At 36.8% G+C, this 15,809-nt stretch overlaps 1 protein-coding gene across 1 annotated transcript in view; it reads right to left on the reverse strand.

The window, feature by feature from the left end:
• LOC108365426 (voltage-dependent T-type calcium channel subunit alpha-1G-like) overlaps positions 1 to 15,809 on the reverse strand; it is a gene marked incomplete at its 5' end in the record, with an annotated part of 78,288 nt that overhangs the window by 17,583 nt on the left and 44,896 nt on the right. Inside the window, one exon of the mRNA XM_017619441.1 lies at positions 3,266 to 3,507. Coding sequence (XP_017474930.1) covers positions 3,266 to 3,507 — 242 coding nt within the window. The remainder of the gene's footprint in view (positions 1 to 3,265; positions 3,508 to 15,809) is intronic.

Raw genomic sequence — 15,809 nt, forward strand, 5'->3', positions numbered from 1 at the left:
ACTGGTATCAGGCAACGTAAAAATAAACATTGGGTAATAACTGTTATCAAGCAATTAAATAGACGTTGGGAAATAACTCTTATTGGCGACCGAAAACATATTTCTCCTGCATAACAGTCATCACGCGACGTAAAAAATAAACGTTGAGGTTATAACTCTTATTGACAAATAAAAAATATTTATCATCTAATAACTGTTATGGAACAAAGTTTTACGATAACACTTATAACTGAGAAGTTCCCCGATACCATCGCATCTTATCCTAGAGTGTAGAAATACTTGTAGAAGAAGTCGCGAGAAATTTCTTGGTTTCCCAGAGTCACAGCGAGCGCACATATTTTCTCCACATCCAAGCGTCATTCTTGGACTTCCTAATGGATGTGGGTTTAGGGTATCTGACAGAGAGACCAATTTATTTATGTGTGCGTATCGTTCTGTGCCAATTTAAATGATAAGTGGAAGCAAACGAGTATAAAATTGGTGCGCAAAAGTCAGTTGATAGAATTGCAACAAAAAAAAAATTCATATTATTTTATCCAGAAATTTGTAAAATTTTGTAAAATAGTTTTTCCAATTTATTAAAATACTACACAAATCAAATTTTATTGCACCACTTTCATTTACATTTGCTTTCCCTGCTCACTCGCATACGAATGCTTTAATGCTTAGAAAAAATTTAATTTGAATGAATATGAATGCGTGCATATGCAATGTTTGTATGTATGTGTGTGTGTTAACAAAAATGCTTGTGTATACAAAAATCCTATTCAAAATATTTCATACTTTTCTTAAAAAAAAAAATAAAAAATTGCACTTAATATTTCACTAAATAAATATTTTATTACTAACTAACTCGCTAACTAAGGACCACAATTTGTGAATCAATAAATAAATGCGTAATGCATGCAGTGTGCGCTAGTTTTTTCGTGTTTTTTTTTAACTCATACATACCTAAGTAGGCAAGTAAATAAATTATAAAAATATAAATAAAAATGTGTACTTAAGCAAAAAGCAAATGGCTTTTAATTAACTGGAACTAACCAAGCAGACAAAGTGATAAGCGAAAAAAATTTCGCAACGTAAACAAAACAAAAAATTTTGATAATAAAAAAATGAAATTTGTAACAAAAAAAATTTTTAAAAATAAGTTTAACTAAGTCATAAAGCGTGAGTATTTAATCATTTTATTAGCGTTTTGTTTTTCAGAGTCTCGATTAATTACGCTTTTTATTTTTTTGGGGATTTTCGTGCCATAAATTTTAGGCGCAGCTTTGGTAAAATATCAATTTCTTCATTAAAAATGGCACCAGTTTCCTTTTGGCATTTGGCAGATAAGTGGCAAAAAGAGATTTTTTCACAAAAAAATCAAAGCGTAATAAATTTAGCAGATTGAAAATTGCCACGTTTCTAATATACATATGCTGTATACACATTAAGGGAATAACAGATGTTAACGCTGCCAATTCTTGTAAAACTCCGCTATTTAATGCAAAATTTATTCTGCATTTCATTTTGTGTGAATAAAGAGCTATTAATTTTCATAGCCTATTTTTTGGACTTGTTTTTCTAAAAGCATAATTTTAGCGGCCTAATGCGGCTTTTTACAGACTTTCTTCTTTTAAATTTTAAGCGTTGTCATAGCTTTTTGTTTGTAATGTGTGTGTACTCTGAAGGCACTCTAAGAAGCTTACGAGTAGCATACTTTTAAGCGTTTAAAAATTTATGAGTTGCGGTATGTAAAATCGTTCAATTATACGAATTTAAGGTTACTAAGTAGTAGGTGAAATTCAACGAATTATTGTAGAAAAAGTTTAAAATAAAATTTGGAACATGATTTTAGGCGCCACACATACTATTTTGGGGTTTGTAAGCTTAATAGCTATTTTGTTTTGTTTTTGTTTTAGAAATATGGATGCCAATTTTTTGCCTACCTACCATACGAGCATTTCTATTAAAGCTCAGGGAAATCGTTTGAGCATAATTTTAGGCGCTATACACGCTTTTTGGGTTGGTAGGTGCTGTTAGCCTAATTTCAGGTGCTTTCACTTTTTCAAATAATTTTTTTTTATGTGGGTACTTTTATGCGTAATTTTACCATAAATGTTCACCCCAAGCCTACTCCTCCTTACATGCGTGCTTTTAGCCACAAGTGTCTGTCACTAATCCACGTGAAATTTTCGATTTCTTTGAAAAATAAGTTTTTTTTTTTTAATTAGAAAGTCAGTTATATGAATTGTCTAGAATTTTTAAGGAAAACTTTAGACGTACCTATATAATACGTAGAGACGCGAAAATTTAGAAAATTACTATCAATATATTCTGGAAAGGAATTTGTAAAACGTTGCTAAAATTCAGAGCATAGTTCTAGGCGTAAGTGTAATTTAAAAGAATAAAAAATTGTCGGTGTGTCACCATTTTGAAAAAAAAAAATCTATTCAGTGTCCCGTGAAATTGTAGAGAAATGGATTTGGAAAATCTATAGCATAATTTAGGCGAATTTAATATTTTTTTTCTTATAGAGTGCATATTTGGAAGCATTACTGTTATCATCAAGTGTGAGGCAGAATTCGATGTGTTTTTTGACTTAATCTAGCTTTGTAAGACTCTTTGGCTAATTTTTGGCCTTTTAATTTTAATGAAGTAAAAAAACTAAAAAAATCCTACTTACAGCCTGTGCTACAGAAGCTCTGTAAATGTTAGCGCATAATTTAAGGCTTGGTAAATTTTTGTGGTAATGGGTTAGCTAATTGCAAAAGATATAACTACATATTTTAAAAATTTTGTGCAAATATATGCGGCATATTTAGTTCCAGAATTATGAAGTGAAGTTATTGAACTTGTGAGTTGACACGGCACGAAATGGGTTTTTCAAGCTGAATGTGACTCACGAAATGCTTTCAAAATTGTTACTAGCCCACTTTTAGGCGGCAATTCAAATTGGACACAAAAATGATTGCTTCATTGAATTAACTCGGTATTACTGTCGACAGATTGTTAAGGTTTATAAGATCTAAAGAAAGCGGTTAGTGAATATAATTTTATATGTAAGTTATGAAGCTATCGCTTTAAGGGATTGGGTTTGTTAGTAGGCTCTAAGCATAAATCTATTATCATTTATATACAAATTCTGTTCATAATATTCGCTAATTTTTGTTGTTTGTTTTCAATATTTCTGCGGGGGTTGTGGGGTTGGGAACTTAGCAGTACTGTAACTGAAAGTATATTCGAAACAAATAAAATCAAATCAAAAATATAATAATCATACTTATATAATCTGTACTTCTTTAACATGCGTCGCTTGAAACGCCGCCACAGATGTGCGATGTATTTGACTATTTCCGCATAGCACGTAGCCGGCTCTGAATTATTCGTGCTAGATGCCAGCGTTGAGGTGGATGTATAGCGTGCACGTTCCTGTCGCATACGTTCCATTTCGCGTTTTTTCGTTTCCGAAAATTGTGTGGCAATGACGACGAGACAGAGATTGATCATGAAGAAGGAGCCGATCTGTGGGGATGAAAAGAGGGAAAGGAAGAGAGTAGATAAAAATTAGTTTGCTTTTTGTGGAGTAACTATTCATATAATTTTTTTTTGATAAAAATATAGTGCCTATCTTTGAAAATACTCAGATGTGTGCTTTACTTTTGCTTGCATACTTTTAGGATTTGCCGGAAGTATCAAAAGAGACACCAGTTCTATTTCTTTATTTGTCCTGTGCCTATTTTATAAGTTTTGTTTATGAAATTGACCTCCGTTTTACTGCTAACTTTAGCTGCATATGCGAGGAATTTTACTTTCATTTTAGGTAAGAAATGAATTAAATGTCCATTGAAGCAAGTACTGAAAATTAAAGCTAATTTGCACACTCCTTTCCTAACTTTTAGGAAAATTTACTGCATACCCGCAGGCGTTAAACACATTTCGTGGGATTCTAGTATTTTTTATCAAAAAGATTTTATGTATTCATTTTCTGCGTTTGAGTTTCATTAAAATATTGCATACATTCAGACGATCAAGCCCGTAACTAGCAAATGGTTCGCTTTCTAACAATTTTTATAATATCTTTTTTTTTTTAGAAACATCGTTATTTGTTCACAAACAGTGTATACTTTTGTGCGCTTTGGCACATATTTTTCAAGAAACAATTCTTTTTTAATAAAAACTATATTAGTCTCTCGAATTTCCACATTCCCTAAAATCACTACTAAAACTACGTTTTTATAAAAGTGGCGCTTAGGACACTGAAGTCGAAATATGTTTATAAATAGCATACTTTTGTGTATTGCGCCGCGCCCTTTTATTTTAGCCTGAAATAATGGCTTTCAACAAGGCACATTAACGTGGTTCTTAAAATATTTATAATTATGGCTCACCCCTCATTTTTTTTCTACGTAAAATGTAAAGAAATTCACGAAAATTTCAAAATAAAAAAATTCCGTTTTTAAAAACTATAATTTTTTTTATCGCAAAAATTTTACAAAAGTGTGCTATTGAGCTGCTAGATAACGAATTTATGTGAATGAGTTTTAATAATATGCAAATTTTTTCATATTCCAAGCCAAAATTTGTTTTTTTTTAAATCCATATTTTTCAAAAATTCCTAATTCCTAAAAATTTTGTTTAACATATTGAAATTGTCGAAATTGTCTTTATTTTGTACGTAAAACAAAATAAAGGGGGCCCCACGAAATTTAGCTGTTGATATTTTAAGCACAACCCTAATACACATGCATGTACTTGAGCTTTTAGTATTAAGGCTTTGTGCCTTAAGTTTCATTTAAATAACGCATACATTCGGGCGCTGAAATCTGTAACTATCAAATCGTTCGTTGCATACTTTTGGGGGTTTCGGTATTCAAGAAATGAATAAAAATTTATTGAAATAATAAAATGTTAGCAGCTCATAAATGTTCTAAATGCCCGAAAATCNAAATTAGTTTGCTTTTTGTGGAGTAACTATTCATATAATTTTTTTTTGATAAAAATATAGTGCCTATCTTTGAAAATACTCAGATGTGTGCTTTACTTTTGCTTGCATACTTTTAGGATTTGCCGGAAGTATCAAAAGAGACACCAGTTCTATTTCTTTATTTGTCCTGTGCCTATTTTATAAGTTTTGTTTATGAAATTGACCTCCGTTTTACTGCTAACTTTAGCTGCATATGCGAGGAATTTTACTTTCATTTTAGGTAAGAAATGAATTAAATGTCCATTGAAGCAAGTACTGAAAATTAAAGCTAATTTGCACACTCCTTTCCTAACTTTTAGGAAAATTTACTGCATACCCGCAGGCGTTAAACACATTTCGTGGGATTCTAGTATTTTTTATCAAAAAGATTTTATGTATTCATTTTCTGCGTTTGAGTTTCATTAAAATATTGCATACATTCAGACGATCAAGCCCGTAACTAGCAAATGGTTCGCTTTCTAACAATTTTTATAATATCTTTTTTTTTTTAGAAACATCGTTATTTGTTCACAAACAGTGTATACTTTTGTGCGCTTTGGCACATATTTTTCAAGAAACAATTCTTTTTTAATAAAAACTATATTAGTCTCTCGAATTTCCACATTCCCTAAAATCACTACTAAAACTACGTTTTTATAAAAGTGGCGCTTAGGACACTGAAGTCGAAATATGTTTATAAATAGCATACTTTTGTGTATTGCGCCGCGCCCTTTTATTTTAGCCTGAAATAATGGCTTTCAACAAGGCACATTAACGTGGTTCTTAAAATATTTATAATTATGGCTCACCCCTCATTTTTTTTCTACGTAAAATGTAAAGAAATTCACGAAAATTTCAAAATAAAAAAATTCCGTTTTTAAAAACTATAATTTTTTTTATCGCAAAAATTTTACAAAAGTGTGCTATTGAGCTGCTAGATAACGAATTTATGTGAATGAGTTTTAATAATATGCAAATTTTTTCATATTCCAAGCCAAAATTTGTTTTTTTTTAAATCCATATTTTTCAAAAATTCCTAATTCCTAAAAATTTTGTTTAACATATTGAAATTGTCGAAATTGTCTTTATTTTGTACGTAAAACAAAATAAAGGGGGCCCCACGAAATTTAGCTGTTGATATTTTAAGCACAACCCTAATACACATGCATGTACTTGAGCTTTTAGTATTAAGGCTTTGTGCCTTAAGTTTCATTTAAATAACGCATACATTCGGGCGCTGAAATCTGTAACTATCAAATCGTTCGTTGCATACTTTTGGGGGTTTCGGTATTCAAGAAATGAATAAAAATTTATTGAAATAATAAAATGTTAGCAGCTCATAAATGTTCTAAATGCCCGAAAATCTCGACTTAAACTGTCTTCACTAATTTCGCATGCATACTTTTAGGCGCTCGCACTTGCATGTTACATTGTTTAACAAATTCGCATACTTCCCATTGCCTATAAACTGTTTGGTCACTTATTAACACATTTTTAGGACAATTTTCATTGTTGTTGTTTTTATTTTTGTTCGGTGCTTTGCCTCTGTTGCATCCTAAAAACTTTTAATAGCTGCAATCTGCATTTGGTATGTTTGCTGTTGCTCAATACCGTTGGTTATTGTTGTCGTTGTTGCAAATTGTAACTGATTTTAATGCACCTTTTGCTGTTGCTGTGGTTTTTGTTGTAAACACCGCGCATATCTATGTACATTGTGTCGACGAAGTTGGTAGAAAATATTGTAAAATTTGCTCGAACTTTCTCGGTCAGTAAAAGCCACAATGCTGATGCAACTTTTCAAGGAGATTAAAAGTTTGTGCCATGCAAAGCATACCTGTGGGCGGAAGAGTGTGTTTGGTGAAGACCTCAAAGTTTGCACGGACACTTTTACATCTGTATTTAATGTATTTACATATATTACATAACGTATTTATAATTCGTAAACTTTCTACTCAAACTGTCCTCTTCTATGAAATTTGCAACAGATTTTACAAATTCCATTCTCTGCAGGTTATTAAATTTACATTTTATCTTAGATTTTCTAGTCTGCATTGCATTGAGGCTTGCATGGCTGCGTGTATCGTCCGTGCGTCGTGTGTGTGTGTGTGCGTGTGCCGTGTTGTTGACATGCAGAGGAATTATGGACAATTGCAGTTTGTGAACCAAGTTGGCAATGAATGAAAATTTTGCACAACACAAAAAAAAAACTTTTTAATTTGCAATGCAACAGTCAAATGCACGAACAGTCAGTCAAACATTCAGTGGGTGGTGAGTCTGTGACTAAGTCAGCCAGTCAGTGAATCAGGCAGTCAGTCAGGTACTCACTTAGTTAGCTGACCAGCACACAGTTGAATTCATGACCTTCATTTAACGGCACCTCAAACAACATACACTAGCCCGAATATGTTTCCGTACAGTGTTTTTTTTTTTTTAATATTTCGTAATATTTTTTTTTTCGTTAATTTTTATAGCAATATAGTCCATTCTTCATCAGATGGCATATAAATTAATGATTAAAAAATTTTACAAAATTTAGGAAAATTCGACAAATTTTCACCAAAATTTTCAACTTTAAAACTTTTGCTGATGATGTTGCTCATTTTCTCCATATAACGGATCCGTGATAGTTTTTTTTATATTTGAAAAAATGCCGAAGAGCGTCAGTAAAAAAATTCTCAAAAATCAACGGTAGATTATAGCCACTTAAAACTTGCACTTTATTAAAATTGAGTGAGCTACAAAACTGCATACTCGAAAAATTCTAAAAAATTTTGTTTAAAAGTTTAAAATTTTAGTGAAAATTTGTCGAATTTTCCTAATTTTTTTCTAATTTTTAAATCATTAAATTTTGTGTTATTTGATGCAGAATGAACTATATTTCTATTAAAAATTAACAAAAAAAAATTATTACGAAAAACATTACAAATATTAAAAAAAAAACATTGTACGGAAACATATTCTGGTGAGTGTATGCATGTATGTACGTGGATGCTTATGCCTGGCTGTTCTTCTTATATAGTACATTGTAAGCATACTAAAAACTTTCGAATAAACATTGATTGCCAGCTGTGTAGCATATTTCCTGTGCCGGGTGACTTTTGCGCCGGTAGGACTTTTACTGAGGTGGTACACGTCGCATACGCAACTTATTGCGTTGAGTTAAGTGCTCAGTTTTTGATGTGAGTTGTATGCATGTATGCATTTGTTACTTTTCCGACTCTTTTCTCATATTCTACAGCTGCAACTTTACACAACATGTTGCTGGCAACCGAAGATTTTATGTATTATTTAAATTTACTTTTGTTTTGAGCAGAATAAGAAGATTGTTCAAGTTAAAGAGGATGGCCAGAGCAAAAGTTTTGAGTGAAAAGTGACTGGCAAAATGTATGTCATACAAATGGTTAGGTTTGGGTAGGTTAGGGTGGCTGTATCCGTAGATAGAGATCGAAAAGGGACACGAAGGAGGAGCTTAAGGGCGGTGGAATGGTGCCGCTCAACAACAAAACGCTGCAAGTGGCTTATCTCTGTTTACGAAAACTCCTTGGCGTTGAGGAAGAAATAAGGCGAAAGGTATTTAAAATTGATGCTCGCGACGGCTCAGCAGCCGAGTAGCAGATGGCTGGAATCACCGTCTATACAGCCGCTGCAGTAGGGGCTTGAGGTGAAGGTGTCTCCTACCGCATGAATTTCGATACGAAAATTATTGGTTAGAAGGTTTATCTGAAGAAATTTCTTCAAATGTTCTTCATCCATTACTTTCGGCGGGACTACATATTTCGAACGCATCGACGATGGTCTCATCTGCGGCCTCCGTTTTCAATGCCGCAAGCGGGTCCTTGAAGTCCCGCGTCCATCTAAAACAGGACAGACTCGTCACCACTCACAAATTGCGTGTCGATTTCCTTATATATTGCCAATTCTTATTCAGCCAATGGTAGGGTTTTCTTGGGCACCTCTTAGACTTCCGAAATTAGTGCAGCTCAATTCAGCAGGTTTTCTGCTCCAAAAGAAGCAAGACCGTGCACCCGTTCAGTCGCGGTGCTACCCGGATCAGATGCTCTCATTTACCTTATTGGGTTTTGAGAGTGATAGGCAAGCATGGGGTACATCAGGCGCAGTTTCTCTCCGATTGGCCTCCATCCATGACTGTCCAGAGCAGTTTCTCCCTGACGATCGTGCTAAATGCACTCAGAACACGTGGAGTTTTTGAGGGTTTTGGCCTCTTAGCCTCACCGTCGAAATTACATACTGACAACTGTTGGTTTCGAAGCATTCTGCTGAGGCTGGTCACGGATTTGAGAGTGAATGCCTCTTGGCCTTTCATCTTGTGTGTACTTTAAAGAAGCCGTGTTGTTGCGAAGCGGTGCGCAGGTTGCTAATAAAGTGCGACAATACTAAGACCTCCAGTGTCTTCACTACTGAGGAAAGAAGAGTAATCGACCCATAAGATTCCTCTTTGTAGGCTGGTTTCACGGGCCCACTCTGCCAGACTTTCACATGACGAAAATGATGAGAAAGGGACAATGATAAATTGAGGATCCAACTGTTTTAACATCAGCACGCATAGCCCGTAGAAACCAATGGATTTGGGGGTACTTGCTTTCCCTTAACTTCATCAATGGTGAAAGTTTGAGGCGCCTCAATCGCCGGGGACTCCCGGGATCGACTTTGCGTCGGCGGTATCCCCCAGTTTCCTATGAAAAGCGTAGAGTAATTCCCACGAGTATACTAGCATGAACGAAGCTTGTCGCTGCGTGACTGCGAATGACTGGGACGCCTTTGCCGTGGGGGGAGCGGCGAATGTGTAGCGAGTAACTTCCGCGAAAGCAAAGTAAAGCCCACCACCATCAATCGAAAGGATAATGGGTAGCTGGTATTCCTTTAGAAACATGTTTTTGCTTATCTTATCGAAGATATGCTATATGAGCTTGAATGCAAGAAATAAACATTTGTACGAAAAACCAAAGTTCTGCATAAAACTTCGATTTACTTACTCATCAATGCACGAGAAAAAGAAGGAAGCCAAAGTTTTGGTTTAAAAAACTTTTTGTGTGACTTATGCATTTAGTAGTCTGGCTGCACATAGTTATCGGTAGAGAAAAAGAGAGGAGTAGTAAGTGATTAGCATGGGTGGGGTGGTAAAGTAAGCAATCTTCGTGTGCTTGATGCTGCTTAATTTGAGCGAGTTCAAACTTTTATTTTGTGCTTTTGAAATATTCAAGATTATCTTAAATAACTTTGCAAACTCAGTTGCTTTGAATAGGTGCTTAAAAAAATTTCTTAAAAAAATTGCTCTTACCGCAGACGGCGCAAGAAATTTAATTTTATTTTAATTTCTAAAAAATTTCGTATTTTTACATAATCCGCTAACACCTTCAAAATTGATAAAAAGTATCAAAAAGTTATGCTCTAACACAAATTCATACATATGCTTCGAGTCACCCAATTTACACGCAGCTTGGAGGACTACTACCTTTCCTCCTTACGAATACAAACATTATCGCTTTCAGTTTTGCCTACCTTCAGCCGCGCTCCTCGAAGAGTTGGTTTAAATCAGCAAAGGAGCGGCGGAATGTCTACCACAAAAAAAAACTTTTCTGCGGCTTATGGCGAAAAAGAACAAAAACCAAGAAAAATTGCTAGCAACAACAACCAAAAGAAGGAGAAGAGCAAACATAAATTTAATGAAAACCAATAAAAAAGATCAAAAAGTTGCAAAACCGCAACGAAAATGAGCAGGAAAATGTGATAAGTTGAGGGGAGGGAGACGTAATTTTTTAAACTAACTTTGCGCTAAAGTTGGAGGAGAAATTTTATAGCAGGGACTAATAACAAGGTAGGCTTGAGTGGGGCAAGTCGAGGAGAGAAATATTCATCCATACCCCATGCGCCTCTTATTAAAGCAATGTACTAGAAAGGATAGCGGGCTAGATATGTGGGCTGATTTTTAAAATAGGCACTATTACAACAGCGACGAAAACTTCAATGGCTATTAATGACGGAATAGAGCTTTGAAATCCAAACTCATCACATGAATCGGTACCATGGTATTTCAATCAAATATTTTTTCCACGATCTTGCTACAGACCTATTGGTAGGAACTGATTTCCAATCCTAATCTCGTCATAGGTTGTGTAAGACGATGTCACTATCCACGTAGAATTAAATGGTACAAGGATAAGTGCTATACGACGCAGCATTAGTCAGGGAAACCGTGTGAGAAAGACGATGAAGAAGAAAGCAAGAGAGACGAGAAAGAAAAATTAGGTAAAAGGCTGCAGGAATGGTTTGCCGAGTGTCTTAAGCTTCATCCTTGCGAGGGCTAAACACACGAACAGGAGGTGTTCGACACTCTCTTTTGAGTCCGGGTCATGGCAACTGCAACAGAACCCATTGAAGGGCACTCCTATCCTTTCGGCATGCACCCCAACGGGCCAGTGCCCTGTGCACACTTCATTACATTTTTAGGCATCGTTTTTGCTCATAGAGTGCTTTGGTTTTAAGTGGGTCGTAGGACACCTAGAACTGCCGGGTAAGCCTGTAACATCCTGTACAGTTTCACCTCTACTTGGCCTTTGAGTGATAAATTTCGATAGTTTTTCTCTTAATCTTCCTGAGCGAGTCAAACATATCCACCGCGTGGGACGCAATCACTGCGGAGCCGCACATTGCTAGTTCGTCCGCTGCCTTGTTTCCGTGAATGTCCCTATGTCTCGGGACCCATATTAGGGTCATTTCGTATTGATCAGAAATATAGGCTAGCTCTCTTCTACATTCATCCCACTAATTGAAATCTAACAGGTAGAAGAGAGTCCTTGAATGGCCGCTTGGCAATCTGAAAAGATGTTCACTTGTCTTGATGTACCTTACTGCCTCCGTAATAGCACTAGGTTATATTTCTCAATTAAAGTCCCAGCCCCAACTCCGCATTCCATCTTTGACCCGTCCATAAAGGTAGGTAAGCCCTGTAAGAACTCGACCTCGGCTGCTGACCTTTGAATTCCACTTAGCATTTTAACTATGTAATCCTTAGTAACGGTCGGACTATATGTAGCTGTGTACACCCAGTGCAAAATATTTGGTTTCAAACCCCATCTGTTGCCCAACATTCTCTTGGCTGCCACCTTTCACGCCCTTCAATGTTTAGTTTCATTCTTTCTCGAGTGCTGTCTTCCATTTGCTGGAAAACCCATGTTATGTTGCGGGCATCGACAAATTGTATTGATTTCGTAGGACTTAACATTAGGTATGAAAATAAGGAAAAAGTTGCAGCGTAGACAAGACAAATACCTTCACAAAGGGTGTCTGTGCCCGTGCATTAGGACAAAAAGCGGAATCTTTTGCTAACGACGAATTGGAAATGCGCTCAATGACTGCAAATTTCTCTCGAATCGAACGGCCGTTCGAAAGGATAGGAGGCCCTTTGAGAAAGTTATTGTATACTGCGCAAGGCTCATTTGTATTTTCACGTGTATGACGCCACCTTGGACATCCTCAAATAAATTGCTTCGGCAAAGATGAGAAGAATATAAGACGTACACACTGGCGGCTCAAAGACTATATTCTCAAGGCGTTCGGAACTACTTCGTGGTATAATTGACTTGGCAATAGCTAATACTAATAATAGATTGGCCAAGCTTTTCCTCAAATTTGTGGCGTGCGCCTTGATGGTGTCATACAAAGAGGAGGGACCTACAGTTTTACGCCGATTTCGAACGGCGATTTTATTTTTATGAGAAGCTGTTTTTCTCGGCAGAAATACACTCGGGCGTTTGCCATTGCCTGCCGAGGGGCGACCGCTGTTAAGGAAAAACCCTTTTTCTAAATTTTTTTGCGATGTTGCTTTGACCAGGGCTTGAACCTAGGCCCTTCGGAGTGGAATCGCGCACTGCTTTCTGTTTCGTATGTTTGACCAAGCAGGCAAGCCAAATGGCAAATGAAAACTCGTCTCGCAACAGCAATCCACACCGCCGAACCACTAACGCCCAAGTCAGGCCTGGCGAAATAACTACCGGAGCTATTCAATCCATCATAAGCAACGTACCGACTGTAGAATGTGAGGACAACAACACTTTTTGACCGCTTTATGGAGTATAAATATGGGCTTATAGATAGGACATCGCCGCAGCGTCAACAGCTCTCCGATTCATCTCTGCTGATGTCTTGGCCCCCCCATACGAATCTTAAGCGGCACGATACCTACAGAACTACGAGCCCATGAGAGGAAAAGCCTCCGGTATTAGCGTCAGAAAAGAGATGGAATACAAGTCAAATAGAAAAAGGAATCAAGCTTCACGTATTCACACGGTGGCAAGGACAGTTGGAGGTGCATATGTGGAGACTTAGTTAATGTGAAATACGGAAAGCCCTCCTAAAGTAATACGAAAAGTGGTCACAGGGTGGGGCGGGAGCGACGATTCATAATCGAGGGTGGAGCTGTTTAATCTCCAGACATACCACTGCTATGACCACCGCATTGTTGATGCATTTGGCAATTTAAACCACCCTTTCAAAAAAAAAGAAAAAAAAAAATATATATATCCAAGAGCATACGTGCGCCAACACGAGACTCTTATGTCTTAAAGATATATATGTGTTATTTCATGCATAAACGTCACTAAGAGAAAATACTCAGCCGTGCATATATTTGTACAGTATGATGCTGTGTTCGCCTGCAAAAACTTTTTGCACGTCTGCACATGTTAAGTTAGACTTATTCGCATTCTATTTTGCTACTGTTCATCCTCTTGTTGTTGTCGTTGTTCCTTTAACTATCTTGTTTTGGCCTCAAACTGTCATAACCTGACTTAGCTGCCACTTTTAGGGGGCGCAACAGTGTAAAAACGCCACTTCGTACATTGCATTGTATGATTTTCGCCTTAAAATATGCTATGACTTCTTAGTTGCCTCCGCCAGCAATAGCTGCGACTGACATTGTGGCAGCGGCCGACAGCGTTAAGTTTTTTATACTCACATACTTCTTTCTTTTTTTTTTGTATATTTTCCCCTTCGAACTTCGCTTTCTTAAGTTTATCGCTTTTACACTTTTGTATGGCAGCAGCTGCTTGGCGCTGCATTCTCATTTCGTACTTTTTCGCTTTTTACAAGAAGTGTCATACTGACTAATATGTTTGCTTGCATTTGTTGGTGGGTTGGGTGTAAAAGGGGTTGACTTGGCTTTTAAAACATTATTTTCCGGTGGTATTACTGGTAGTTTTGTGCACCCTGTTGTGCCGCAATACACAGGTAGCCAACTTATGTATGTAGCTCCATCTGTGGATTGGCTACTATTGTAAAGGCGTCGCAGCTAGCGGTTTCAGGTGCAAGCACCAAATTTATTTCGACCATTCAGAAACGCATCACCAGCAAAATAGCAATTCAACCTGAGGCCTTTTTGCGCCTTCATGCGTTTTGTGTTGGCATGCCATGACGCTTCACTTTTCTATGGCCTTAAGAGAAAGAAAATTGCAAAGGAAGTAGGGTGCTCGAAAACCAAGTTATACGAACTTCTAAAAAATCTTTAATTTTGTTTCAAGGCCACTGATGAAATTATTTACCTTGTCTAATTTGCTTTTTGCTTCCGCCAAATAAAGTTTCCATAATCAAGAAATAGTGAGTGAGCTACAGCAACACATTTAGGAAGTGTTTTTTTTTATTAAATTATCTCCAGGTTTTGATCAGTACCGCTCTGAGATGGTTTAGCCCATCTAACAAATCACCAGGCAGCGCTTGAGTTCACCATTTAGTTAAGCTAAGGCAGTGCCTTAAATAGTACATGGAATAGAGGCTTTCTTCGAATAATTTCTAACATCTAACCGATTTTTTGTTACACAGTGTAAACAGAGTGTGCTGGATTTTTTTTTTTTTGCTTACTCGACCTCGTCTTTTCCAGGCTGCGTTGGATTGTGACTAGATGACCGAACACAGGATCGCTAGTTGAGTAGGGGTTAAGGGATAATGGGATTTTTATTACATTACTAAAAAGAAGTATTGAGGACTTCATTGGTCCCCTGGTTTGTTTAATTGGGGCTAGCTATTGCTAGGTATAGATACATACCGTACGCATGGAGGAAAGTGTCCGTTTTATTTAATCTAAACAGGAAAACAAGCCCTTTGACTACCAGCCTAACTTCCTCATTCTCAAGATAATAGAGAAATGGTTGGTCCTCCTTACTAGGGACAAACTGAGCACAATGGATTTGACTTTAGGAAGGGCTTTCCATAGCAATGTCGATTGGTCTATTTCCAGGGCATTGGCACAAAGAGATATAGACATATCTACTGTGGGCTGGATCGACGCTTTGCTCAAGTAAAGATCATAGCCATGAGATGGGGTCCATTCTCCCTCGCTCTGGACACTTTCAGTTAACGACCCTCTGATCAGACTACATAGGTGCGGTTACGTTGCAGTTGGGTACGCAGATTACCTGGAAACTATAGTAACGGGAAGATTCGGCAGTACTGTCTCGGACGTTAAGCTCTTCGTGTAGCTCTTCGTGGGGTTTCAAACTGATGAGCCAGCGAAGGCAGTTCTTGTACTTTTTACAACAAGGGTTTATACGTTGATTTGATAACTCTAGGAGGGGCAGTGCTTGAATGAATACTCCGTTGAGAGATCACGCTAGATAAGAGACTTAATTAGAACTTAAAACAAAAATTAATCAGTCAACACAGATAAACGGGTACTAAAACTGTCTGGTGGAGTGGCTTTACCGCATGATCGTCCGTCCTATTGTGTTTTGTGCATCCGCAGTATGATGGTAGAAGACTGCAAAAATATGCCATACCACTACGTCTCAATAAATTGCAAAGGTGACTCCTCTTCACTGTCAAACTGTCAAATGACTGCTGCTAAGTACAG

The sequence above is a fragment of the Rhagoletis zephyria genome, unplaced genomic scaffold, assembly GCF_001687245.7.
Source record: "Rhagoletis zephyria isolate East Lansing unplaced genomic scaffold, Rhagoletis_zephyria_1.1 Rzeph_scaffold_01865, whole genome shotgun sequence".
NCBI classification, from domain to species: domain Eukaryota; kingdom Metazoa; phylum Arthropoda; class Insecta; order Diptera; family Tephritidae; genus Rhagoletis; species Rhagoletis zephyria.